Here is a 27,464-nt window from a genome sequence, read left to right as displayed (position 1 = left end):
AATACTGTCAGAAAGCAAAGGCTTTATTAGATACATATTTGAACAAGAACCTGTAATGGGCAGTTCTCTGAACAAGAACAGAAATAAGTTATTATAAATAAGTTCTATTTGTAGAAGTCAGCAATGACCCATGGTAAATCTTCACTAAAAAGGTATGCTATAGATATGTTTAGTTTGTTTGAATTTATTTTAGTTTGATTGTGCTGGAAGCTGTAAGTTTATTGAAACACTCTCAAATCCATTCCTGATATATTTAGATCTACAATGTATTTGCATTATACCCAGTACAGGTCACATGATTAAACTGCAGCAACTTTCATCAGAGAATTAACCCCAACTTTTGTGTTGAATTATCAGTGGTCAATATAATTTTTGTAATTCATTTGTTACAAATATGTTTGGTGTGTTTTTTCTCCACATATTTAAATTTTGGCAAATTCTAGTGGAAACCTTACTGTGAATGAAACATCCATTTTCTGGGAAGTTATGGGCGAGGAATCTACTAGTACTATTTTCATCATAGACTTTCATTTGACACTACTTGATATTGAACCTTCATGTGGCAGATTCTCTGTCTTTTGTGCTATTCCTGCACTGTAGTCTGAGCATACAAAATGGCACAACCAAAAATGGTCATTTCTACTGGAAGCAATTTCATTGAAATAAAGCTTGAAAATTAAAGACTGTACAGAAGATGAATTTAAATTTGTTAACTTTATATTCATAGGTGCCATTAAGGGCCTATAATGCCTAAGAAATGCTACTTTTTTTATTTCTCAAAAACATTTTATTTTTGGTATCGTGTCAGTTTCCAAAATAAAACTCCTATGCCATATTCATAAACTATCTTTTGGTTATTTTTCTCTGTTGGCAAATGGTTTATTTAGAGAATTAGTTATTTTGTATAGAAGTCAAAATATTACTTTGTTTACATTTTGCCAACTCTACAACATCACTGCATGTTAAGTGCTACTTTTTCAGTTGTTGATAATCAATCATGCTCTTAATCCATTATAAAAACATCATAAAAGCCATGTTTGCACACAAAACTTAACCGAAGTGTGATGCAAACGCCTAGATGAGTACAATAGCTCGCCCTATTCTTAGAATAGTTGAGCTTAAAATGAAATCAAAACAATATCTTTCAAAAGTTTCTTTATTCAATTTTTGAATGTATAATGGCTTAGTAATAAAACATTGTAAGATGTTATGTAAGCACAAAGCTAAGAAATTATGCTATCTACTGTCCTTATTACTAAACAGTTTTACGAATTTCTAATGAACTATCTCCATTTAGATGGTGGTAAACTATTTACATGAGTAAATGTTTATACAAAATTCAACATCTGTATAACATTAATGAGATAACAAATATTATATTTCAAATTCAGGATTAAGTTGCCAGTATTAACTTTTTTCTTATTATCATTTTGTGTAAATATAATGTACAAAATGAGGCAATATCCACATGATTCTTGATAAAAGTGTAATGAACTTCTTTGCTTCAATGAAATGAAACTGTTAGTATTGCTTAAGGTATAAAATAAGCTTAAAAAGTCTGTTTAATAGTCTTACATTTTGTTATTTTTTGTATCATTAAAAAACAATACATACATAATTAATATGGAACTCAACTCAATACAAAGCAAGTTCTAAAATCATATTCAATTACCAATCATATAAGAATACAAATTTCAGCCATAAATGGTTTCTAAACAAACCAGTTACGATGATTAAAACTGTTCATGCATCATTCCAGAATAATTATATACAATGTTTGGTAAAATAAACAAGATTTTTGTTGAAAACTACTTGGAAATTAAACCTTATACACACACATAAACAAATATATCTTCTATTCCAAAAGACATTTATACTGATCATGGAAAAGTATATCATTACAGACATATTAATGCAGGAATGGTATGTTCTTCAAAATCATATCACAAATAAACAAAAATTCATTCACTCATTCATTTACGCACTTAACATGATAGTATCACAAAATAACATGTCACAAACATTTTTCACTGGCTCATCTCAGGTTAAACACACATTCAAAATATTTAAACAAAATAAGTTAAAAAATACAAATCCCTCCCCTCGTTACCCAGTTTCATAGCTATATACACTGTACATGATGTCAGTATGAAGAAAGCAAGATTTATTTACTATCCCAGTATCCAGACAGCCAAAATAATTTATCTTTCTTAAGTAGTTTCTATTATAACCCACTCCAAATTCTTAATGAAACTCTTTCTGTTTTCAAAATTGGTAACTACAATGTCCCAATGGAAGAAAATACTTTTTGACTAGAAGAACTTTTTTTGAGAAAAAAAGGTTCATTTATCTGTTAGAACATCTTCATAGTTTACAGTTGAAATTGATTTTTTAGTCAATTTAGTATTTAATACCAGATAAATCATAAAGATATAAATACTTAACACCCCTAACCAAAGCACTTACATATCAATTACTAAAGCAATAGTAATAACTGTGAAAGCACAGACCCTTTATAATAAGTCCATATGTAAATAGTCAATGATAAATGACATATAGTTTAGAAATTTTAGTTGTTACTGTAACCAACACAACATGAAAAACAAACTCATTACAAATTGTTTATTTACCCACTGTCAAACCGTTACTGCTTTTTTTTTTACAAAAAATGTTTGCAAGCTATTTAGTAATCTATTTTAGTGAAATACACCTTGTCTTTTGAGCAGTGAAAAAAATAAATATTCCCAACATAACAAAAGGAACAGACTGAACAAATCCATGTGTATGATAATTTTGAACAGTATTTCTTTCATTTTTGTTTTTACAAAAAATCTTTCTGGATCTCAATTATCAACTCTTACTATAATAATCCCACAATTGATGTTGATTTCAACGAGTGTTTAAATAAGTATTTTACAGGAGTTAATAGCCCAAATTTTAGTTGTTGATTATTTCATCTTATTACAGTAGAATTGCTGCTGCCTGTACCACTGGTTGAACAATTTGTTATCCTATAAGTCTATAAAGCACTTGTGTTATACCACTCTTCTCACTTCAAAGAATCTCTTCAGATAATATACTTGTCCCAGAGTCATAGCCACTAGCACCAATGCCTCAAAGAAAGACCACAATACAACTCTTGAGTTTGTATTGTCATTAACTGAAATGAAAATATATTAACAAATTGTATTAGATGTTTATCAAATTTATTTTAAAAAGTAAGTTTAAGCAACTGAAGTTGGTTTTTGTGGAAGACAAAGAACAAACAATTCCCATTTTTTTTGGCTTTCATGTCATCTCTTACCCTTACTAGAGATATGTGGAGACTTATTTAAAAAAACCTTTTTGCTGACATAGAAAACTATTCACAAATATGGCACAAAAACTCTAGATATATCAATTAATATAAATAAAGATATATATAAATTGGTCAAGCTTTCGCTTTTTTAATTAATTAAGAAAGAATTATAGCATCTGTCAAAATTTACTTACAACATAAAAGTTATGTCAAAAGTATTTATAGAGAACTTTAAATGGTGTGTTATATTGGAATATTATACATACTAGCTCTGTGAATTCTTTCTCTAACTTCCATGTACTCTTGTTCATGTTTAACTCCTGTTAGAGCTGTTGACAGTTCATTTATCATCTCGGACAATTTGTTCTGGTGTTCTGTAATATAACAAATACTCAAGAAATATAAAAACGTTCCTTAAAATCAGATAATTATACTTCAAGTAATATATAGGAAATTCAGCCAAGCAACATTCCACCGTTTACATCATGCCATAGCAGAATTATGCAATGGATTTACTATTGATGCTCAAGACATTTCTGATTTATCTGACATAATGAGAACACTTTGACAAAAATTTTAATTAATTCACCTTAACTGCTAGTTTGCTATACCGATTCTTTTAAATGATCAAACCAGCAAAGACAACAATATATAGTTCAAATACTAAAGATTTACATTTATTATTTTTACACATATTTTATAAATGTTAAATATCAATCAACAGAACATAACTCATTTACAAAATATTTTACAACTTTGAGGCAAATTGACCAATTCCTACCATCTCCCTCCATATTTTCTTCTTGTTTTGGTTTTTCTCCAATGTCAACTGTGAACATAACAATCTTTGGAGTCATGGTGGACATTTTGTTGCTAAAACAGTACTTATATACACCATCCATGTGGGCAGCAAATGTATATTTCCCATTAGATTCTCTATCTCCAGAATGAATAACCTTACCATCTGGGCCATATATCTGAAAAAGTAGCAAAATTTTACAATAAAACATATTTGTTTGCGCCCAAGGCATAATATAACGGGACAAGTAACTACAAACTAGATAAACATTCTTATGTTGGTGTCCAATCTACAGCCCATCAACCGATAAGCTTGATGTTCAAATCATATATTAATGCTGTTATCATGAATAATATCTTGAATTGATTTGCATAACATCATGCAAAAAATATTTACAAGTACAGTATATACGGACTGTTAAAATCTTTATATGTATTGTCCACTGGTTATCCTGCAGCCTGTACAGACAAGTAGAAATTTTCAAGAATTTACTATATAAATATTGTACAAATTTAAGAGATGCTTTCATAAAAAATGGACAAGAAAGTCGAAATCAGATTTTGCTGGCCCTAATGTCAAATGGCTTATATTTCTCTTATTTACACTGGTTGGACAAAATATAACCTTTCACAATTTCGATCAACATGACAAAATGGCAGAGCATATGCATGTTTTGATGAAACGATACTGCAGCGCTTATCTCCAGTTTCTTGTTTTGTTGTATTTTGTCCCAGATTTGCAATGAATTTAAAACAGTAGCCTTGGTTACTGACAACAGTTATCTTATTCTAACACGGTTTCTGTATAATGCCATTTTACGTCCCCCAATTGCACATTCTTGAATAGACATTGGAATCTGGAGCTCTATAGCATCCAACATTTTGGCACTAAGTATGTCACTGTTTGAGAGAAATGGGCAATCTCCTGGATTAGATCCCTATGTATATTTCAGAAGTAAAACCTGTATATAATACACTAAAGAAAACGGAATGAACCTTATATATACTCCTGGTTTAGACCCCGGGGTCTATTCCAGGATATAGCCGAGAAATGTGCTGTCTGTCCAGGACGCAAACAGGACGTTTCGGCCCCAAACCAAATCGGCCCCAGTCGAAAAATCGGCCCCTGGACGTTTCGGCCCTTTTCCGCGAGACGTTTCGGCCCCACTATAGTGTATTGCTTGATTGATTGACAACAATTAATTTAATTACAATTAAACAATAATGACACTTTAATTCTTTGAATAATTATTTATTATCTTTTGATCTCTTGAACCATTTAGATATACGTTAATATTTTTAAAGGTGTAACAAACAATAACGGCTGGTTACTTACTTATAAAACATTATCTTTTGATCTTAATTAAACTATACGTAATTTTTTCAAAGTGTTACTAATTAACTGTTTATACTTTATGCTTATTGGCGGTATTGTTTTGTGTCTTGCTTCTTAATCATTCAAATAAATATTATTTATTCAGGTTAATAATTGTTTGTTTGTCAATTGTGTATTATATTTTTTCAAATAAAGTTTATGTTCTGTTCTGTTTGTATTGAATACTCTCCCCCTACTACTATAATAATCTAGTTTTTATACAAAATGATTAAATATATATATTAATTGATTATTTTTTTTTATTGAAATGCTATTAATATATCGGTTTAAAATACAGTGCTTATTCTGGGGCCGATTTGGTAAAGGGCCGAAACGTCCGGGGCCGAAACGTCTTGGGTAGTTTGGGGCCGATACGTCTTGGGGCCGAAACGTCTCGAAATCGTCCAGGACAAACATTCAATACCTAGGAAACCCATTCCACAACTGTACGTAATAAGCTATCCAGTTATTCAGACATTTTCTCCAATTATAAATGAACGACACCGTGAAATCAATGTAGCTTAATTTTCAGTCAAAGATTATTGACTTTCTTACTGGTTGGTAATTATCCTGTCATGACTGAAATTACAAAGCATATGGAAACCAGAAAAACTAACTGGTACAATTACAGAATTATTCTTTGAAGTAAATGCCCAAAAAATATTAGGATCACTCATTTCAGAAGTTCAATTATAACTTCTTGGATAATTCAGTAAAGTATATGCAATGGACTTGCTGACAATACCTTTACGTCTATGTCAAGGAAACCACCTTCTGCCACCTCAAACATCAGACTCATTTTCGTGCCGGACGTGACTTTGTCGAAGAAACATTCTTCTGCATGGGCATCAATGTTTATGAAATAACATTGGACGGTGGATATGTATAATAATGAAGCAACAACAGTCGCTGTTAACACCAGGTGATGCATACTTTTGTCTATTTGTTTACGTTTTACTAAAAAATTGTTTCATGCCACGTAAGTTTAGTCTGGGCATGCGCAACAAGTCTCGCACTGAATAAATGGCTGTAAGAAGTTGGACAAAATAAGGTTAACAAAAAGACAGGTTCATTTTATACAGATTAAAACATGTTTTGTCATTCGTATTATACAGAGCTTTTACAAGAGATTCGAGATTTTTTTTATTTTATCTTTATCGTTATTATTTACATTTCATGAAATCCTGTTGGCGGTATAATAGCTCAGCCGGCTTGGTCGAAAACCGCTATGTAATTTAATATAGTTCAGATACAGCTAAATACGAGTGTAAATCCTACACATTAACCATGAATTTTATTGTTGTTTATTACGAACATGTGAAGCTTTATGGTGTTGAAATAGACTGAATATCTAATTTTAAATCTGTTAATGTTTATTACTTTTTATCGGTAAATATCATGAAAAATATTTTTCTCTGCACTAATTGTGCGACACTTGTACTTCAGAAATGAATAGTTTTTTCCTTCTTTAGAAAGGGCAAACAATAGTTTTATTACATTGAAATATTACTTTAGAGCATGTTAGATGCTTTTGACATTAAGAAATTAGCGCTAAGTATGAAATTATTTGTCAGAAAAGTAGCAAAATGTAAAAAAGTAGTATTTTTTCACTTCCAATCATTATACTCTAGCACGGATTTATATATATATATAAATATATATAGATATATAAATCCGTGACTCTAGAAATTGCCCAAAGGCACCAGAAGTTAAAGACAGTTCACATAATTGGCCAAGGAGTGACTTTTTGGGAACTTTAAGAGGACACCAAAAATAATAAGCTTTTGAGAAAGAAAAATAAAAGCATTTCTGGGGCATAATGGGCCAAACAAACCTAAACACTGAAAGAACAGAACTCTATCTTGTAGAATTATGTACTTGTAATTCATTTATGTTATCACTATAGCAAGTCTATACTTCCCATGATTCTCTGTAACATGTATTCCCGCCTAAATGTATGCAGCTACAGCGCACTTGGAATTAGTAAATTAAACAGTCAAGACACACTTTGTGTTAGTTGTTTATATTATGACTTAGATGTCATTATAATATAATAGACTATTGTCTATATAAAGTACCAAATATTACATATCTGTTTAAGTAATTTGTCTCAAATGCACCTTGTTCCCAATATGGCGCACTCACCAGTTACAGGCGCTTTTCCATTACAATTTGCACTAACCCATTATCAGTGAACTATAAGAGCTATGAATTTCTATGTCTTTGTCCGTGTGGTGGTTTACAAATAAACCTTAAATAATAATAAGTTTTTTAAACCCGTTTCGGAACTCATAATCTGCTAGACGAATATTACCTTCACCAAGTACATGTAAAATAACAAACTGAAATTTCTTATTTTAAAACAATCAAATGTTTATTTTTTAAAAACTTTTAAATTTTTACAATATTTTGAACTTTTTTTAGACTGGGGAAAAGAATTTATAATTGGCTTTTGTACATTTCTTAAATTATCCCTAAATTGGTGTACGTAAGGGGGAAACCTAAACTAGAGAAAAAGATCCCAAAGCCCCCCCAAAACGACAAACTAAAATATTAGTTGGGTTTTTTTAAGTCTTTTGGAAAGGCTTCTTCTTTTCAACAGAATATCTACCGTTACCCCGGTGCAAAAACTTTTCAAGAGAATTAATAAGGAATTCTAAAGAGTGCGATGTTTAACTTTTTACGCAATCAAAAATACCTCTAATGTAAAGGGAAACTTTTAATATTATTTGAAACAAATTGACAAAAGGCAACTCATTTTTTTATTTTTTAACTTAAACACCCTGGGTGTGCAACAGTTGTCAGACAGAGTTCTCTTAAAATTGACGTAATTTTTTATAAAATGAGAAATCGCAAAAAATTTACAACTTTCTTTTCCCAAATTTTCAAAATGCTCTTTTTAAAAATTTTAAATTTAAACCCGGGAACAAAAATTTTACGTTCGAATCTTTTTTCCTTTTTAAAAGTAAAGTAGCCTTAGCAGAATTAAAAAATGAACAAAAACTAAACGCTTTCCCATTTGGGCCTAAATACAATTTTTTCCAAAACGAAATCTCAAAGTCCCAACATTAAAATTTTTTCTTTCAAATTTCAAATAATCCCATCTCCGATAGAAATTGGCAACATGCAAAACGTAAATCTAAAATCCCTGTCTTGCAACGACTTAAAGTTATCTTAAAAAACTCTGGTAAACATGCAATGTTATCACGTCTTACTTCCCTTTCATTATCATCTCTGAAAATCTTAGACGCGGAGGCAGAATATAGTTATTCAAACAGATCCTTTATATACAGCAGCTTATCTTATTCAAAGTTATACTCAGCACGTCTTAAGACCTCATATCGACAACACTTCTGACCACAACAGGCATTTCCTAAAAGTAACCTTCTTAATAAAGGTATCGATTTCATCGATTTACCAAGTATTTTTCGTGATAAAACGTGTCACTAATTCAGTTCCTTTATACTTCAAAAACTCCGAGATACCAAATTATTTGCTATAAATATAAGAAACCTGTTAGAAATATCATATTTAATTACAACAAAGTGGTTTCTGACTTAGATATTCAGTCTAATACTCCAACAACTAAACCCAAAATATTTTCAAATTTGAAAATTCGTTTTGGCCCAAAAAAAAAGGTAATTTTGAAAAAATGAGACAAAGAATTCTAAACTTTTTCTTAAAAAAGACCTAAAACCCAAAACCCTTCTAAATTTTTTTTAAGCTTCGTGGTAAATTTTAAAAATCTAAAAGGGTTTTTGTAAATGTGTCGCCTAAAGGGGATTAATGCTCTATTAATGAAACGTAACATTTTTAAAAAATTTATATTCACTTTAATTTTTTCTGAAAAAAATCTTTCCCACCTAAACCAAGATTACTTAAACATCTGAAAAAAAATTTACTTTTCATTCAAAATTTTGTCCCACGACAGCGGAAAAATTAAAATTTGTTTGACGAACCTTACTTTAATTTTTGCAAAAGGGAACTAAAAGCACTAATGCGTATTCAAAAACCTCTCCTCCAAAAAACTTTGTAAAAAAATCAATACAAATTTTTTTCCCAAAATTTTAAACCCAAATTTAAAATGAAAAAAACTCAAATTTCCTTTTATGTATTGGATTCCTAAATTAAAAAAAAACCCTTTACAAAGCCAGATTTTTTGCTAACTCTACACTTCACTACAAGAAATTTTCTTTTTATTATTTGTTTGACGCCATTAAAACACGTTAAATTAATATTGTATAAAATCTATGAAAACACGGGCAAAACCTTTTTTGGTAAATTTAAAAAATTGGGAAAATCTGGATAAATTCAAAATTTTAAAAACTTTCAACTTCAACTTCAACATACATTTTTTTACACTTTATAAAACTTTGCCAATAAATTTAAACAATGAAAAACTAATTCTCTAATTTAGAAACTTTTCAGGAAAAAAATTTCCTTTTTGCATGTAATTCTAAAAAAGCTTTTTTTATAACGTATTTTTAAAAATTTATACATGGACCTTTTACAAGTTTTTAGAGCACTCCTTTTCTTTTAAAAACATTATGTCAGGTTTGGAACCCTTTAAAAAAATATAGGAAATTCCCATGGGACTAAAATTCACCCCCGGTCCGATTTTGTTTTTTACCATGAAAAACTTTAGTTTAGCTTTAAGAAAACAAAAATTTATAGTCCATTTTAATAATATTCCAAACCTTATATATTTTAATTTTAAAAATCCTTTTTTGATCAAAAGGGTCACATTATCCGCATAACTCAACAATAAAAAGAACTTTGAAATTTTTGTAAACATTTTTTCTAATTACTATCAAAGCACTATTCCACGAAAATTTTTGATAAAAAGATGACTTACTTTTGTATAGTTAATTATCCACATTTGGAGGAACGAACCCCAGCAAAATCCACGGTTTATGTTTCTCAGTTAATTAGATTGCTAGAGCTTTGTAACAACGTAAAGGATTTCAACGAGCGAAAATTTTTATTACCAGCAAGCTTCTAAAACAGGGCTACCGCTATCATAAATTACGGAAATATTTTACTAAATTTTACAATCGTAACTTTGATTTAATTTCTAAATTCAATAGTGATTTTAAAAAACTCTTCTGCGACAAGGATTAGCCAGCCTGGTTTTTATGGCGATGTGGTTACAAACTTCGTAAGATTTTGGGTCATGGTAATTTTTCTGCTGTTTTTACTAAAATCATTAAACGTTTTATTAAAAGAGGTTATGACCCTACTATTTTAAGACATACTGCATGTTTAGTGTTCAACCCTTTTACAGTTGGACACTACGCTTTCCTCTTTTGATTGCATCTGACGGACCAAGTGGGAGACTCTATGATGGATAGTTCGTAAAGCCCTTGGGACTGAATTGTCTAATGTTCGTCTTCTGCCTTGCTTCGTCGGGCCCTTGTAGGTGATTTTCTTGTTGCTCTGTTCTTCCTTTAGGACATTGAGTACTTTTGTCATGTCATTGGGTTTACTTTTATATTTTCTACATGATCATTTTAGGTTTTTACTTATTTAACCTTTTGTAACCATGACAACTGTTAGATTTCACTTGGCGCGGATTCATTTTATTTACACTGTCTCGTTTATAGAACATGGTGGGGCTAAGAGCGAGTTTGGTGCACCATTAACCGTTTTTAAACTCCCCAGCAGTCATTATTATGCTGTGACCGTTCCAAGGCGGCGCCCCACTGTGTTCCTCAGATGTATGTCTATGTTGTTTCATACTGTTTTTGGTGACACTTTTGCTTGTGTCCCTTGTTGTTTTCTCGTCTACGTAAGTATCTTCCCCATTGCCTCTAGTTTTATTTCTTTGATTACCCCCCCCCCCTTCCCCGGTCTCCTGTCCCTTCCCCTTTGTGGGCCTATTATTATTTTCTTTGAATTCCTAATCAGTTACAAATTATTTATCATTAATGATTTAACGTGTCGTTGCCCTGTCCTTTTTATGTTTGGGGTCCACCTGGGCTCCTTGCCATTGGTTCTTGTTGCTGGGTCATATGGGGGTTGCGTTCATTGAACGCCGCCTTTCCTTGTTGATCTTGTTTTTCATATTTTACACCCCTATGTAAGACAAGTCGCATGCTTTAAATGACGTCATTGACGCGCGACTTTTATGAATGAATCGCGTTCTTAGGATGGCGTCATTTTTCCGTATGAATGAAGTTGTATGTTCATACGCTACTATAAGAAAAAAGTGCGTAATGAGAATATCAGTTTTCATAATTTCTGTTCCGAAAGAAATTGACATGGAATATGCAAGAAGAAGAATCAAACATCGGCTGTTGGTACAGACGGGAATATCTAGCTCTCGGGAAACTGTTTAGCGGAAACTCGGCAGAGCCTCGTTACCGCTGTAAACAATTACCCTCGAGCTAGATATTCCGGTCTGTACCGGCAGCCGGTGTAAGATTCTTATTAGCTGCCTCCCACGCCCGCCTCATTTGCACTTCCCATCCCCCGTGCACCGGCTTCAGCAGAATTCAACATTTTAACATTAAATGGTGAAATTTTGAAGAATCATTTATTAGAACAGGCAAGAAAGGCTATGTTTTCAATTATAGTTAAGGCTAGAAAATTGGATTTACCTATCAGTATGCACATTCATTTATTTGATAGCATGGTAGCACCTATATTGTTATATGGTAGCGAAGTGTGGGGAATTGAAAATGTGAATATCACAGATAGATTTCAATTAAAATTTTATAAACTCATATTAAATTTGAAACAAAGTACTCCAAATTGTATGCTTTATGGAGATTTAGGGATATTACCTTTATCTATTCATATAAAAAGTAGAGTTTTGTGCTTTTGGAATAAGATTTTAAGTGGCAAACAAGAATCAATAAGCCATATATATTGTATGATATGTCACACTCTTTGTATTGTAGAAATGTGTTGAAACTCCCATGGATGAAAAGTGTTTGTAAATTACTAGATTCACTGGGTTTATCAAAATTTTGGATTAATAATGTTGCCACTTCTCTTCCATTGTTTAAGAAAATTGTTAAAAATAGACTGAAAGATCAGTTCGTTCAAAATTGGCATAGTGAAATGTCAGAATCAAGTAAATGTCTGAATTATAGAATGTACAAAAGTGAATTCAGATTTGAAAAGTTTTTAGATATTTTACCATATGATAGCTCACTTGGTGATGAATATCATTACTTATTTAATTGTCAAATCTTTTATACTGATAGAAAAAAATATATTACTAGAGAGTATAGTACTAATGTTAATTCAATCAAGTTTTCTATGTTAATGAATAGCACAGATAGGAGTATATTGTTAAAACTTGCAGTATTCTGTAAAAAAATTATGTCAGCATTTAAGTAACTGATAACTAAGCTTATTTTCATAATGTAACACTTTCATTTTTGATTTATATTTGCCATGTAGTACATTAGTATATTTCGTGGATATCTCTTTATGATATGTCATATTATATGTATATATTATTGTATATGTGACTGATGCCTCTAAGAGGCCCAGCATTTTCAATAAACTGTTCAAACTGTTCAATTTAGAAACATCCGCTGATGTGTTCATGGAACCGTGAATGTGACACTTTCATGCCATTCCATGAAAAGCGGCGTATGCTCCCCAAGACTGGATAATAGCTTTGCAAACCAATATTCTCTGTATATTGTGCTGATATATTTTGTCTTTCAAAAATTAAATTTGTATCGTATAAGCTTCACAACCTTTAATGTGAACCATAAAGTTTTATACATGACAATCAATCACGATATGATTATATTTTGTTTGAAAGTGTGATCGAGATACATGATTCAATATAACATGTCCAAAAAAAAGCAGACAATAATTTGTTCTAGAACAAAATATTATTATTCATCATATAAATGTCCATGCTATGTCACTTAAAGAACTTTAAATATTATTTTTTCAAGAATTTTTTTAGAATATCCAAATGATATATTTCTCTTGTTTTTATAATCATTTGAAATACTTATGGAAAATGTCCCCATTATAGACCAATCCTCATTAACGCTCACCCAGTACAGTTTTTTTTTATAGATTACTAGTATATGCATGCATTATAAATATAAAATTTTAGCAGGAAACGATTAGATAGACAGGTAAAATAGGGTTCTTGCAATCGTTTTCCGAATGTTTATTTAGTGTTTCTAGATTTATTCTTGGACATAATATATTAATTGCATTATGTCCAAGAACCTTCACATTTCTAAATAAGACATCTATACCATGGATTTCGGTATATGTATACAAAATAATAATAATAATTATGTATGACTTTTTAAACTGCTGAAGTACAGGCATTAGATCATATCAATTCTTTCTCTCTATCTCTCTAGCAAATGATATTACCTTGTATTGTCTTTTAGCTTAAGAGTGTTACCATAACGGAAACACGAACTGTTTTGCATTAGTATAAAAAATCATATAAATGACGCTTCAAACGCGTTTGACAAACATGTTTCAAATATAGACAACAATTCAATTCTAAAATGTGAATATAGCTTTCATTAATGGAACAAAATATTAACATATATGAAGAAAACTAAAAATCTTTTTATTATCAATTTATAATTTCTAAAATTTAACGCTACACCGAAATTGAAAATGTCGCAGGCTCAAGACATAAATTCATTTTTGTTTTTTTAAAAGAATTTTTGGGGTATTTCATGAATACTGTATTTCACAAAAACTACAGTACTGTAAATAAAAGGTAAAACTCACATACATAATGAAGAAAAGATGTAAAGAAACAGGCTTGTCAAATTCCATAAGTTTAGGTCAATACTCAACCTTTATGTATTTGAAAAGTATATTTTTAAGATTCTGTCCATTGCAAAAGTTTCATAACGGCTTTTATCACATACCCGTGCCAATTTTGCGACTCCTATCCGTAAAAGTGGTAATGCACGACCGCGCATATATATGTAGTTTGACGTGACGTTATTTGCGTTAAATGAACAGCGATAATTAAGACGCGCTGTACTATAGGCACGTCAATGAAAAATGGTTCTTTTTCACTTCAAACGGTCTTTATTTTTGGTATGTAATAAATAGAATATTATATTCGTGTAGGTTCATTACTGAATTTATTGAAATCTTTAAATAAAATAATATTTTGTTCGCCAGAGGCTCGCAGAATATAATTCTATTAAATTCTTACAATAAATTCATTATTGAACCTACACTCATTCAATATCCTCTATTTATAGCATGAAAGAAAAGCCAATGTCTCAAGTACATGTATAAACGGCGATGAAAAGAAATCTTTTGTTTACAAGAAATTAGTCAAAGGAATACATGAAATATTACTATAAAAATCTAATTTGTAGAAACATTCGAGTCTCTGTCATCTCGAATTTTCATATAGCATCGCAATCCATTCATAAGACTCCTTTTTACTCTTTATTATTTATGCAATTGCTAACTAGCTTTAATTTTATGCACGCGAAACATGTGCCATTAAAAAAAATAATCGGGCACTTTATTTCACACCATGTTAATTATGTGCATCTGACACGGTGAGATTTTTTTGAAATTATATAGTGGTTTATTACCTAAAGGCAAGGCACGGAGTGAATAATGTCATTTGACAGAAACAGGGAAGGAATATTGAAAATGGAAATTACTAACTGTTAGCATGTTTTTGTGCTAATTATTCAATGGATCTTTTTCCGATTCGAAGAAGAATGGAAGAAGATGTTATTTCTGATGTGACGGTCACAATGATTTACGACCAAGCTGCAGGAATAGGAAAGAGTTCGAAAAATTGATAGAAATTTATGGGGTTGATGCAGTGACTGATTTAATGCCAAAAGTGATTAGAGCTTTAGAACAGTTAGAGGCACTAGCTTCTAAATATGAAAAGGAAAGTGGTGAAATTAATGAACTCAGAATATGCTGTTGAAAAGCTAGAAACTGAAAAGGCAGAGAGAAATCAAGAAAGAGTTCGTTTTGAAGAGGTATTGAAAATTTTGCACAAAACTCTTTGAATAAAAGTGAAAGTACCATTGCTGTATACAAATAATTCCGTGCAAAAAATATGTTAATACACAAGTCTACGCACAAAATATCTCTAATCATTATTGCAGCTGCCACTGTGACTGTTTTAAATTTATTATTTATAGATAATTTAAGTTTTGTAAAATCAGGGATGGAGAGGTAAAGGAACATTGATTAATAATGGAAAAATAGCAATAGTAGCGCTGTGTACTCTTATTAGATATAATTCCCCAGAGATAAATCAGTAACATACCGGAAACAGTGTTTAGCTAATAATATTATGTTTTCTAAAATGTCAGTAGTTTGGATCTTGTTTGACAAAATTTGTGTACTGGAAGGGGACCACCAACCAGCCGCTTTTTTCCATCTTTCATAATTTTAAAGCTAGAGATCTGAAAATTTGACACTGTAGTCAGTACAGCTAGGCTCTTCTCCTAACTAATATACTAGTTTGTTTATTTCTGATTATGTTGACACATATATCTGAGGCCTGTGAAGGGGGGTATTAAAATTACCTCAATTGTCCACACTACAGTACAGTACCATATTTACATACAGACATGTCCATGATGCTGATTTAATTCAATAAAGGCTTTGGTGTTTTAATTTTTTTTTATTTTTAACATGATATATTATAAGCAGCAAATGCTGAAGTTTTAGATTTACTATTACCACTCTGCAAATGATTATAGCTAGTATAAGAGGTCACTCTTGACGTCCAAATTTTCAATATCAATGTTCTTGAAAAAGATGAAATATTACCATTTACGAAAATTGAAATAAATTTAATTACTTAATTATAGAACAAACCTGCAGTTATTGTTGATATAAAAGTGACTTATAGATCAACAACCACTGAATAAATAAAAAACACTTAATAATTAAGGCATTTTCGGGACAAAGTTTTGATGGCGTCCGGTTTGGTCTCCACAGTAGGGACTATAGACGCATCAGCCTGCCCTCATATTTCTTTGTACCCCATTCCAGAAATAAAATCCCAGGAAATTTTAGTAACATAATGTTGTGGGAACATAAAATGTTAATTCCTATATAATGGGGTGTTCTGTCTGTTTTTATGCACGCTGTTGCAACCATTCACAAAAGACTAAAAAAACACTTTTAGATGACCCCTTATTAACTTTGAAATTCAAAAACCATTGCCAAGGTCACAGTGACACTTGTCATATCAACACTTGAAAGAAAAGCCATGGTTTAAAAAGCATATTGTAGTAGGAACATTGCTCATGGCCAAAAATGACTCATGATTGAAGGTCATTAGGTTAAAGGTCAAGGTGATAGTAACATTTAATGTTAAAGTCTTAAAAGTGTTTTAAAAGCTTGTAAAGGAATAAGCTCTGGTTCATATTACTTGGATTGACATTCTCATAGCTTCATATATTTTGATGACCTCTATTGATTTAAAGGTTTTAGTCAAAGGTCAAGGTCATATCAAACACTTGAGAGTGAAAAGGCCATGGTTTATAAACATATATTGTAGTAGGAACATTGCCCGTGGCCAAAAAAATGACTCCAGATTTGAAGGTCATAAGGTTAAAGGTCAAAGGGTATAGTATCACACTGTTAGTCACATGTACCATAAAAATTAATGCCTTAATGGATCAGTGTTGGCAGTATAGTGGAAATCATTTGATGGATTTTATGTATTTGTTATGATTCTGTTATCTTTGACAGAATAAACACAATGCAAAATTCAAAACACTACACCAAAAGAATCTGAAAAAAAGGATTTAAAAGGTAGAAAGAAATATTCTAAACTTGCTTTGAAAGAGGAATCCATTTTTTTTTGACAATGAGCAGATTCAGAAACTCTTAATGTAAAGGTAGAAACATCTTAAAAGTGAAAAAAAAAATGATCAGAAATATAATTATGTTTCTTTCATATATTTTTAAATTTCCCTATTTGATAATAAAAATATTTAAAAAATCCTAATTGAGGCATGTTTTTCAATAGAGGTCTTTTTGTGAAAATTATGGAAATGTGGTCTACTTAAAAGATTTTTCTTTCCCTTTTGCAAAAATGTTGTGTCATTTTCCCCAAAATTTAATTAAAGAGTCCCTTCTCCTATCAGTGAAAAAGTCAAAAAACAACAGCAACAACAACAAGAATTTATGTTTTTTTTACAGCACATAGTTTCCCAAACTGGGTTAAGTACTTGATCCCAAAATGGCTAGGAAATGGTATGCATTGACACTTTTGTAAATTCATGCTCTGACCAATAACTTTAAATAGAATAGGCCTAAGGCTAAGTAAGTTAAATTTGATAGGGAAGTTACCCATAGCTAATAGATTACCCTATTTATTTGGAGTTCATGGTCAAGGTCACAATTTTTGATTATATAAATTCCTTGTCAGTCAATAACTTCAGATGGAATAAATCTAAGTACATGTAAATGAACTTTACTTGGTAGGGATATTGCCAATGGCCAGTAGATGATCCCTATTCTTGGAGGTCATTAGATCAACGGTCACAGTAAAACTTGATAGGGAATCAGGTCATTATTCAAGTCATAGTAAATTTGATAGGAATCCTTATCAAGCAAGAACCTCAGTGTGTGCAAATTTATTAGTTATGAACTATTATATATACATGTTAATTACTTTTTTTCTAAACATTGACCTCCTTGAAATACATGTATGTCAGGGTATTTGCTGCAGATTTAGCAAATAAAATGATAATAAGACAACTGATACTTACTTCTTAATAATGTCTCCCTAAATTTTTGGAAAATCCAACTTGGTAAAACCCCAATTAAATTTGTTTTTTTTTTTTAATTTTTAAAAAATGAGAAAATTTTTTCCTTTAGGGAGTTGATACAGATAGAGGAGACTTGGCAAAAAGAATCAAAAGAACAGATGCATCAATAGGTAGATTGCAGGAGGAGAATAGAAGACTTCGATCATCATTGTCAGAACAAAAACAAGCTGTTGTTGAAGAAGTTGCTGCTGTAACAAAACGTAAGTTAAATAATAAAGTTACCAAACACTTCACTTACCCTAACTTACCCTTAAACTCTTTGTGATGTTTTTTGTTTAGGATTTTGCTTTAGTGGGCTACCTTTTTGTGACAATGAAGCTAAAGACATTTTACACCAACACAAAGTTGTATCAAATAAATATTATGAAATCAAATATACCGGTATATGTAAAAGCCCAAGGCAAGTTTACATTTTTGTTGACTCTTCAGATATATGTGACATGGGTCCCGTTTCCCCAAATTTTTCCCTTGCTTTAAAGGAGACAATTTTAGGGTTTAAAAATTGCTCATTTTTTGATAATTTTTATTTATTAATGTACTGCTCAGCGGAATTAAAAGTCTTTTTTACACTGCTGCTGTATTTAATTTTCAGTAAGAACTATTTATATTTTATTTAAAATGGTAAAATTGTAACCGCAAAATTATGTGGTCAAACTTTATATAAAGAAGAGAAAGGAAAACACCAGTATCTAATTCATTCTCAATATTCATTTTTGACTTTTGGGAAAATTTTTTCACATTTTCAAGAAATAATTTCTTTTAAAAAACAAGGCAATTTTTAACCCCAAATTTTTTCAATTTTTTGTATGAAGCTTAATCGGACACGGGCAATCCAGTTATAATTCCATATTCAATTTTTCAGTTTATTTTTGTTTCCATGGCAACAAATGAGAAATCATTAAAAAGTCATTTCAAAAGCAATATTTTTTCTCCTGCTAAATTTTTTATTTGAATATTTAAAAAAATGTTAGCATTTCTCTAAGATTTAATTGAATTTCTTTTTTTTCCCCACCATTTTTTTTGGTTTATTTTCAAGGTGCTTTTAAAGTTTTAAATGTGTTTTTTAACTTTTCAAGAAAAAGAATCTTGCTATATGGTAAGCATAGTAAAAAAGAGCAATAACCCATTTTGTGATTTAGTTTCATATTTTTGAACCCCAAACATAATATTTTTGTTAACATTTTACTATATTAAATTAAAAAAAAAATTTATATCTTCAAATTTATATGAATTTAACTATTATTAAACTAAGTTTTCTTTTTACAAAAAATATAAATTTTTTTGTGTAGACTTTCTTTAGATTGGGGCAGTAAATTTTAAGGGAATTTATAGGTCTAAAATCTGCAAAAAAAAAACTTGAATTTCTTCTTTGTTCAGCTGGGGAATTTAAAACAGAAAGATATGCAAAGGATTATTAACCCTTTACCACATATATACGCGAAACAACGCATTTTCGACCCCCCCCCCCTTTTTTAGGCCTCAAATAGTGAAAAAATGTCCTATTTGGGCCCCAAACACATGTTTTCGTTTGAGAAATGTTGGTCAAGAAAATTTTGGACTTGTGAGAGGCTAAAAATGACCCCAGGTCGATCATAATATAACGTGTAACCAACGCTGAAAAGCCTTTGACTCTATATCAATCCCTTGAGAAGTTGCAGCACTTTGAAATAAATTTTGATGGAAAAAATCGAGGCAAAATAGTGATTTTTGGCAATTTTGAGATGTCCCCTCGTTGCCATGGTAACAGGAAATTTAAGACTGAGCATGTCGTCACAAAGGCAATGGTCCAGTCAACATTTGTGCCAAGTTTGATTAGTATTGAAGCATTTTTCATAGTTTCATAGCAGTTTGAACTTGTAAGAGGAGGCTTTTCAGTAAAAATGGCCATTTTTCACAATATGCTCATGGGGGAAAGGGTTAAGATATACTCTGGAATAAATAGCCTGATTAGAGTGAAAAGCGTTTAGTGTTTCAATTGTTTTAAATTTTGGGTCATTTTTCACAATTAGAATAATGAGTAAGCGGGAATAGTCTGAAACTTTGCACACAAGTTCTTGGTCTAGAACAACTATATCAATGGAATATTAATCTTGGAAAATTATCTCCAGTCCGGTCACGTCAAAAAACATCAGTGGCCCTTTAACATTTTGATTAGTACATGTAGTAATAGATTTCAGTATCAAAATAGTAAAGTTGGTAAGTAAGTGGTCTGAAGCATGGTCTTAGTGCATAGATATGTAGGCTGACCTAACTTTAAACTGTTTGCAAAAGCAAATGATGATTAGCTTTGCAGATTATTAGTGCTAGCTTTTAAATAATAAATGTTTAATAAAAGCTGGTCAAATATTGTTATAGAGCCTGATAACATGCATTCAGTGTAGATAGAATTCCTTGTAGAATTGAATGTTGGCACATGTTTGATCTGGTTATGTTGACATTGATAAAACAAACACAGGTTAATCAATGTGAAAACTTGGAGACACATATTATTCTGAGAAATAGAATGTCACTAGCCTGGTAACTGCCCTAACCCAATCTGGGACATAAAATGACACCAGACTGGTTATTGTTCTAACACTGTTCTTTCTTGTTTTATGAATTTGAATGACAGTTTATGATGATCAGATCTTCATTTTTATTATGTTCACATGTTTCATAACCACCTGTCTGAATGATGAAAGAGAATAATGAGTAACAGGGCTGTATTTTACTTTTTGTCCAATTTAGGCATGTGCTTGACAATTATATTTTGAGCTGTAGAAGTGATAAGTGCTGTTCCAAGTCAAAAATAGGATAAGTCCGGAACTGTGAGATACTAAAGTAATAAAAATTCTGTCTGAAGTTACAGCTTATATTAGACCTGACAAAAATTTAATTCTTATGATTTCTTTATAGTTACAAAATTTATGAAATAAAAAATATCTTAAAATTGAATATTTCCTTTTATTCTGGCCTCCTCAAATTCAATTCCAGCCTCCTCAAAAATATTCATAATGACAACCCTGCAGAAGTAGATTCATCAAACTCTTATAATACCAGATTTTTTCATACAATCCTTAAATAGCCTATTAGTCTGAGATATTTATCTATGTGAAAGAACATATCCTCCCACAAACAGGATATTAGATTGTGTATGAATAGGGAGAAAAATGGCAATTTTATTGTGCTATTCTAGAAACAAAAATGGGTTGCTGATTTCCCTCAGGCTGTTTACTTTAGATCAATAGTGATCAATAGAAAATTCGGAAATATTGGTACCGGTAAATAAATATTGCATCATGGCAACTGTTTTATGAGATGGGGGAGGTTGATGTAATGAATTGTACCATGTATAGATGTATATGCATAGAGCCAAGCCTTGCGTCTTCATGTTCGTACAGTCTGATCATGGCTGACTGACTTCAAAATTACTTTCATCCACATTGATAATGGACTGCTTTACAAAGGCATTGAGACAAGTCTGGTTCAGGAAATTCAAGAGGTTAAAGGTTACACAGATCAATTATTCATTATTTGTATAACTATAACTCAACTGGTAAACATGCATTGATCATTTACCTCATATAAAACTCTCCCATTCTAACAAAAAAAGGTAATATTCCTGAAAGAATAAACATTTTAACATTGCCTTATGAATTGCCATTTGCTGGGAAAAGTTCAGTAATGTATATTGGATATTTGTCTAAATGCTCAATATCTGAGATTTTTGAATAAGAGGTTTAGAAAGAAATGATTATGGTCTTTTGATTTCTTTTTTGTGTTCTATGAATAACTTAAAATAATTGATTCATTTATGTTTGATGGAGAGAAGGAAGTTAAACCAGTAATGCATTCTATTAGGATAGGCACCTGTCAAAAAGCGTAATTATCAATGAGATTATTTTGATGTTAAGGCATTTTTAGTAATTTCTTTCACATTTTAGTGGTCGAGGGGTTAGACTCGATGACTTCTAATCAAGTTACCTCTCTGGCGTGGGTTCGATCCCCGTGAAAATGCTTCGGTAGTTTAGAAGGGAGGAAGGTAGTCTAGTACTGGTGTAACTCTCCAGGATTGATGGTTAGGAAACTACCCGCCTATATGACTGAAATACTGTTGGGAAAAGGCGTAAAAAAATGAAACAAACAAACAAAACAAGGACAGACCAAAACAAAGTGGCTTTGTGCTTCTTTATTTTTTTAATAGCGAAAAAATATCACGACGTCACATTTGCCCTGATGATCATAAGAGAAACCGGTTGGCAAATAATTAAATAAGTTAAAATGGACTGTGTTTTTTGTTTTATTTATATGTGACTTTTTTCCGGCACTTGTTTTCATTTTTTGTATATATATACAACAACAACAACAACAACAACAATTGTGTGTTTCTATTTATAGAATTGCGTGTTTCTATTTATAGAATTGCGTGTTTCTATTTATAGAATTGCATGTTTCTATTTATAGAATTGCGTGTTTCTATTTATAGAATTGCATAAATTGCTAGTTACTATTTATAGAATTTTATAGAATTGCGTGTTACTATTTATAGAATTGCATGTTACTATTTTTAGAATTGCGTGTTTCTATTTATATAGCTAACCAAAACTAATGTGACAAGACAGACCAACTAAATTTATAAAAAGGAAACGTTAAGATATGTTCAAACCTTTCGAGGTTTGCTTTTAGAAAAAGTAAAAAGTCGAGACTTGCCCCCGCCCGGCGGTGGCTCTTGTTGGTAATTAACATGGATTGTTAATACCATTTGTAATGCGTAGAATTTATTTCTTTCTTTGTTCATTTCACTTTTAAAGTACATTTTCAAAATTTTCATGAAAATCATCATGAATCTGAAGGCATGCTGCTGTAATAGAGAGTGTACAATAATTTAATAGTGTAATGACTCGGAGAGGGATTGAGGTGATCAATAATGAGTCACCATGATGGTATTGTCTCTGTAAGAAACTCTCCCAATATTCTCCCACACCAATGCTCTTACTATCTATCCCTTTAGACTCTCTCTATATATATGGAAACATACTTGAGGATTTATTCATGAATCTATCAAAATATTGGTTAATATGACATCATTGGATAACAGGGTTAATGCCTGCGTCACAAAATTTTGTCTGCTTTTATTCAGAATTATCGGATGTTCACATTCTTGTAACAGTGTAAACCTTTAAAGGGTGTGTTGGAAAAATATATTTTTCTTTATTTACGCCAGTCTGTCTTGAAAGTTTGAAATACAACAAAAATGTGACATTTATAAACAAAAAAGATTTTCTTTCTTTAAAACATTCATGCTGTTAAAGACTTATATAAAATCAAGACATCAATAGGTTATTATGAATGTAAATAAGTGTTTTTGTTCTCTGCCAGTAAAGATCAACAAAAACTAAGGAAAATCATCAATAAATAATAAAGATTTTTGGTAACTCAGTGAGGTATGACATTTATAAAGTGACCAATAACAAGTTTTGTCCATGATGTCATGAATGAAAAACTAATTCACATTGACATTCAGCATGTAAGAAAATAAATATAATGGTGTAATGATAGAGTGCACTTCCTTCAGGGAAGTTAACCTTTCACTGATCATTTGTAAGAACACAAAATTAATGTCGTTTTCATGTTTACCCTTGGTGAATATTTTGTGAAACTAAATAACATACCTTTCCTATCTTATCTCTTATCTTCGATAGGGATATTTCACTAGTGACATGGAGTTTAACCTATACATGAATACAATATAGTTCACCGATTTTATATATAGAAAATAGAACTCATTATCAATATTTCATTCACATGGTAAAAATGTAAACAAAGCCAAATAAGATATCAAAAATACATGAAAGATGCAGAAAATACATCTGGGGTCTATATATATCATTGGCTGGTTTAAAATTTCATGAAGAAAAACTCAGTAAGGTCGAAATCTTCTTTCCATATCTCAATAAGGTCGAAATCTTCTTTCCATATCTCAATAAGGTCGAAATATTCTTTCCATAACTCAATAAGGTCAAAATCTTCTTTCCATATCTCAATAAGGTCAAAGTCTTCTTTCCGTATCTCAATAAGGTCGAAATCTTCTTTCCATAACTCAATAAGGTCGAAATCTTCTTTCCATAACTCAATAAGGTCGAAATCTTCTTTCCATAACTCAATAAGGTCGAAATCTTCTTTCCATAACTCAATAAGGTCGAAATCTTCTTTCCATATCCGGATTATTTTTCTTTAGAAATAAAGAGTTGATATTCATGCTTCTGAACTTGAATTTTGTGAAGTTAAGTTCAGAAGATTTTCTGATCCTGGCCTTTGGGAATATTGGACACTTGTTTACGATTTCTGTACAATTTAGTACTCTTACATAGTATCCAACACATAATATAGGATGTAATTATGCCAGAAAATGACTGTAAAAACTGCTAGTATTATATACAAGCAGGACCAAAACACATATTAATCAAAATGAGAATTGCCAATATTTGATCACAAAGGCATGAGCGGCTAGTTATTATTATAGACTTAGAAACTAGATTACTGTGGTCAGGTATTTGAAATATATTATATATACCACTGATAATTATAACCTGACAACCTCTTAAACCTCTTATTGTATTGAAATAAAAGATAACTTTATGCAAATTTGATCAATAAAAATCAGTTTGTTTCTTTCTACAAAGTATTTTGACTGGGTGCAGAGGAAATACCGCTGATTTTAGCATCAAATTCTACTCCCTGCCTTATAAATGATTTCCAACGTGTTAACAACTCGGACATGCAGCCACTTAATTATATAGAAACAATTGACATAATTAAAAACAATGGCTCTTTCAATTATGTTCTTCATGAGAAAATTGGACCCAAAGTAATTAATCACTGAAAGATTGAAAGATACATATGTATTGGAGATACCCTAATTATTTCTTTTCTTTTTTAGATTGAAATATATATAATTATATCTTTAATTTATGCAACAATTTTAATGTAATTGATGGTATTTTTGTTGCTATAGGAACTGAAGAAAAAGAGATAGAAGTATTAACAAAGTTGAAAGAGACAGTGGACAGACAGAGAGAAGAAATCAGGAAATATAGCCGTGAAATCAAACAGAAAAATGTTGATGTTGAAGCAGTAAGTCAATTAGTCATCAATTGAGCGGTGTCATGACAAAACCAACATAATGGGTTTGCGACCAGCATGGATCCTGATCAGACTGCGTGGATGCACAGGCTGGTCTGGATCCATGCTGGTCGCAAACCCATTATGTTGGTTTTGTCGTGACACGGCTCAATTAATGTTCAGTCTGGCCCAGGCTTGGAAATGACAGGCCATTATTACACTGACTTTAGAACAGATAGCCAGCATTTTTATGTGCACAGTGTGGCTAGTCTGCGATAATGGCTGTTGAATGTTATCATTTTAAATATTTATAAAATTAAACTAACAATATTGACAGTTACATAAAAGTTAGTTGAACTAGTATAGACCCTTTAAGTTAGAAAAAAAACTGTTGGGTCAAAGATGAGGAAACTGAAAAGCCTGCTAAAGTATGCTTACCATATTTTATTTGCGCCTTTTGAATCAGTTACTGAGATTTTCTTTTTACAATCTTTGCACAGGCAGCATTTGTTGAAATTGTTATACTGTATACATGTATTTTGTATTATAAATATACTGGAAGGAGTTGTGGGAAGTTTGTTAAAACAACACATACATGATGATGTACATGAAATACATGCTGTGATTCTAATTATGTAAATGACATAATTGATGAGACATGTGACTTTTATTAGAACTGTCACCTTTGAACAGACCAACATATGACAAAAACAGATATGTAATTAAGTGACTTGCCACTGAAATTGTCACTTCATAATTAATATTTACAGAATTTGCTGTGTATCATAAAACAGATTTTCTGTTGTTGGAAATCTTATGGGAATAGTTTCTCACAGATTTCCAGATTGTATTCAATGGCATAATTGATCTGTATTCATTGTTTAAATCTACCAGAAATGTAAATAGTTTTAAAATCAAATCAATAGGCTGTGAGTGAAAACAAAATGTCCTGGGTGATAACAACATTTTATTGGTGATAATATTTGATGATTAGAAAAGTTATACACATCATCTATTTGTTTATTGACTTGTAGTTCACTTGTTATGTTTGTAGACTGATCTGTTTTTTCCCTTAACATATGTAATAAACCTTGCATATCTTTCTGAACTCTCATGTGAGGAAGCAAAGAAGCATTTCATCTAGAGAATGGGAGGCCAGTAGTTCCTTGTTTATGAAATTAGAAAGCACAGATTAAGTGCCTACATTTACTGGTAAAGGCAGACTAGTCTGATTAGTTGAACAAACTTATGTTTTATAGTACATTAGTCATATACTGGTATATTATTCATATACTGGTGGACTAGAACCTAACGAGACTACTGTTCCTAGATTTCTTGCCAGTTTTTACCTGTTGTTGTTTCCCCCTCTAGTAACTGTCACCTTCTCCACAATTATGATTGTTACAGAAAAAAACATGGAATGCCAAAGCTCAATCTTTGTATAAGCTTTCTTACTATTTGTACATTGTTGTTTTACTTACAGTTTAACAAAACAACATTCAATGCCTTTATTTCCAGTTACAAGCACAGTCTGAGCGCCTCGTCAAAATCAACATCGAACTACGACGCAAGAATCAATCACACAAAAAGCATGCAAGAACTTTAATTTCAGAAAAGGTTGACTTAGAAACCCAACTGGCTGAAAAAGAGCAACAAGTGAATAAGGTTTGTATTTGTTTCTTTCCTTTTAGATAATGAATACCGTCATGAATCTTTCTTAAGCAGGTTTATTATTTTATTAGCATGTACTTTAGTGGCTTCTTCACTTATTTTGAAATTTTTTCCTAAAATGATGAATGGTTTTGTCCAGATTGAAAGATTGTAAAGTCTGTTAGTATAAAAGTCAGAAATTTAGCTTTCTCGCCACATGTACCTTTCATTATTCATTTTCTATCTTTCTCTTGCTGTCTACTGTCAAACATAATAAGATGTGGGTGAATCCATTTTATCGACAGCTATTTTTACTTTATCAATCAAAGCTTAGTGTTTCTGTATCTTGAAGAAAATGCCATTATTTACGAGGGATTTGTCATTGTTAACGGTAATAATGTGAGTGGTGATGTAGAAAGTTAATCTGGTGAATAACCTACATCTCTCCACATAC

At 31.1% G+C, this 27,464-nt stretch overlaps 2 protein-coding genes across 2 annotated transcripts in view; one reads left to right on the top strand and one right to left on the bottom strand.

The window, feature by feature from the left end:
- Positions 1–1,140: 1,140 nt before the first annotated feature.
- LOC132749659 (transmembrane emp24 domain-containing protein 2-like) lies at positions 1,141–6,493 on the bottom strand. Its single transcript, XM_060739505.1, has 4 exons — positions 6,217–6,493; positions 4,080–4,275; positions 3,565–3,672; positions 1,141–3,160 (listed from the first exon to the last, which is right to left on the bottom strand). Exons 1-4 carry the CDS (start codon positions 6,400–6,402, stop codon positions 3,036–3,038), a joined length of 615 nt encoding a protein of 204 aa, XP_060595488.1. The 5' UTR covers positions 6,403–6,493; the 3' UTR covers positions 1,141–3,035.
- Positions 6,494–15,039: 8,546 nt separating this feature from the next.
- The window catches only part of LOC132749658 (RILP-like protein 1), a 37,223-nt gene continuing 24,798 nt past the window's right edge, over positions 15,040–27,464 (top strand). Inside the window, 7 exon segments of the mRNA XM_060739504.1 lie at positions 15,040–15,233; positions 15,236–15,375; positions 15,377–15,442; positions 18,292–18,358; positions 18,361–18,459; positions 25,254–25,372; positions 26,879–27,025. Of these exon segments, the coding sequence (XP_060595487.1) occupies positions 15,143–15,233; positions 15,236–15,375; positions 15,377–15,442; positions 18,292–18,358; positions 18,361–18,459; positions 25,254–25,372; positions 26,879–27,025 (729 nt within the window). The 5' untranslated portion in view covers positions 15,040–15,142.

Source organism: Ruditapes philippinarum, unplaced genomic scaffold (assembly GCF_026571515.1).
Source record: "Ruditapes philippinarum isolate M1 unplaced genomic scaffold, ASM2657151v2 ctg985_1_1_1_1, whole genome shotgun sequence".
Lineage (NCBI taxonomy): Eukaryota > Metazoa > Mollusca > Bivalvia > Venerida > Veneridae > Ruditapes > Ruditapes philippinarum.
This window is presented reverse-complemented; position numbering and strand designations above follow the sequence as displayed.

Coding starts and splice junctions, on each gene's coding strand:
- LOC132749659 (XM_060739505.1), bottom strand. CDS start 6,402: ATGCATCACCTGGTGTTAACAGCGACTGTTGTTGCTTCATTATTATAC. Junction 4,276..6,216: donor TCCTTGACATAGACGTAAAG/GTATTGTCAGCA, acceptor CTACTTTTTCAG/ATATATGGCCCAGATGGTAA. Junction 3,673..4,079: donor AGAAAATATGGAGGGAGATG/GTAGGAATTGGT, acceptor GTTATATTACAG/AACACCAGAACAAATTGTCC.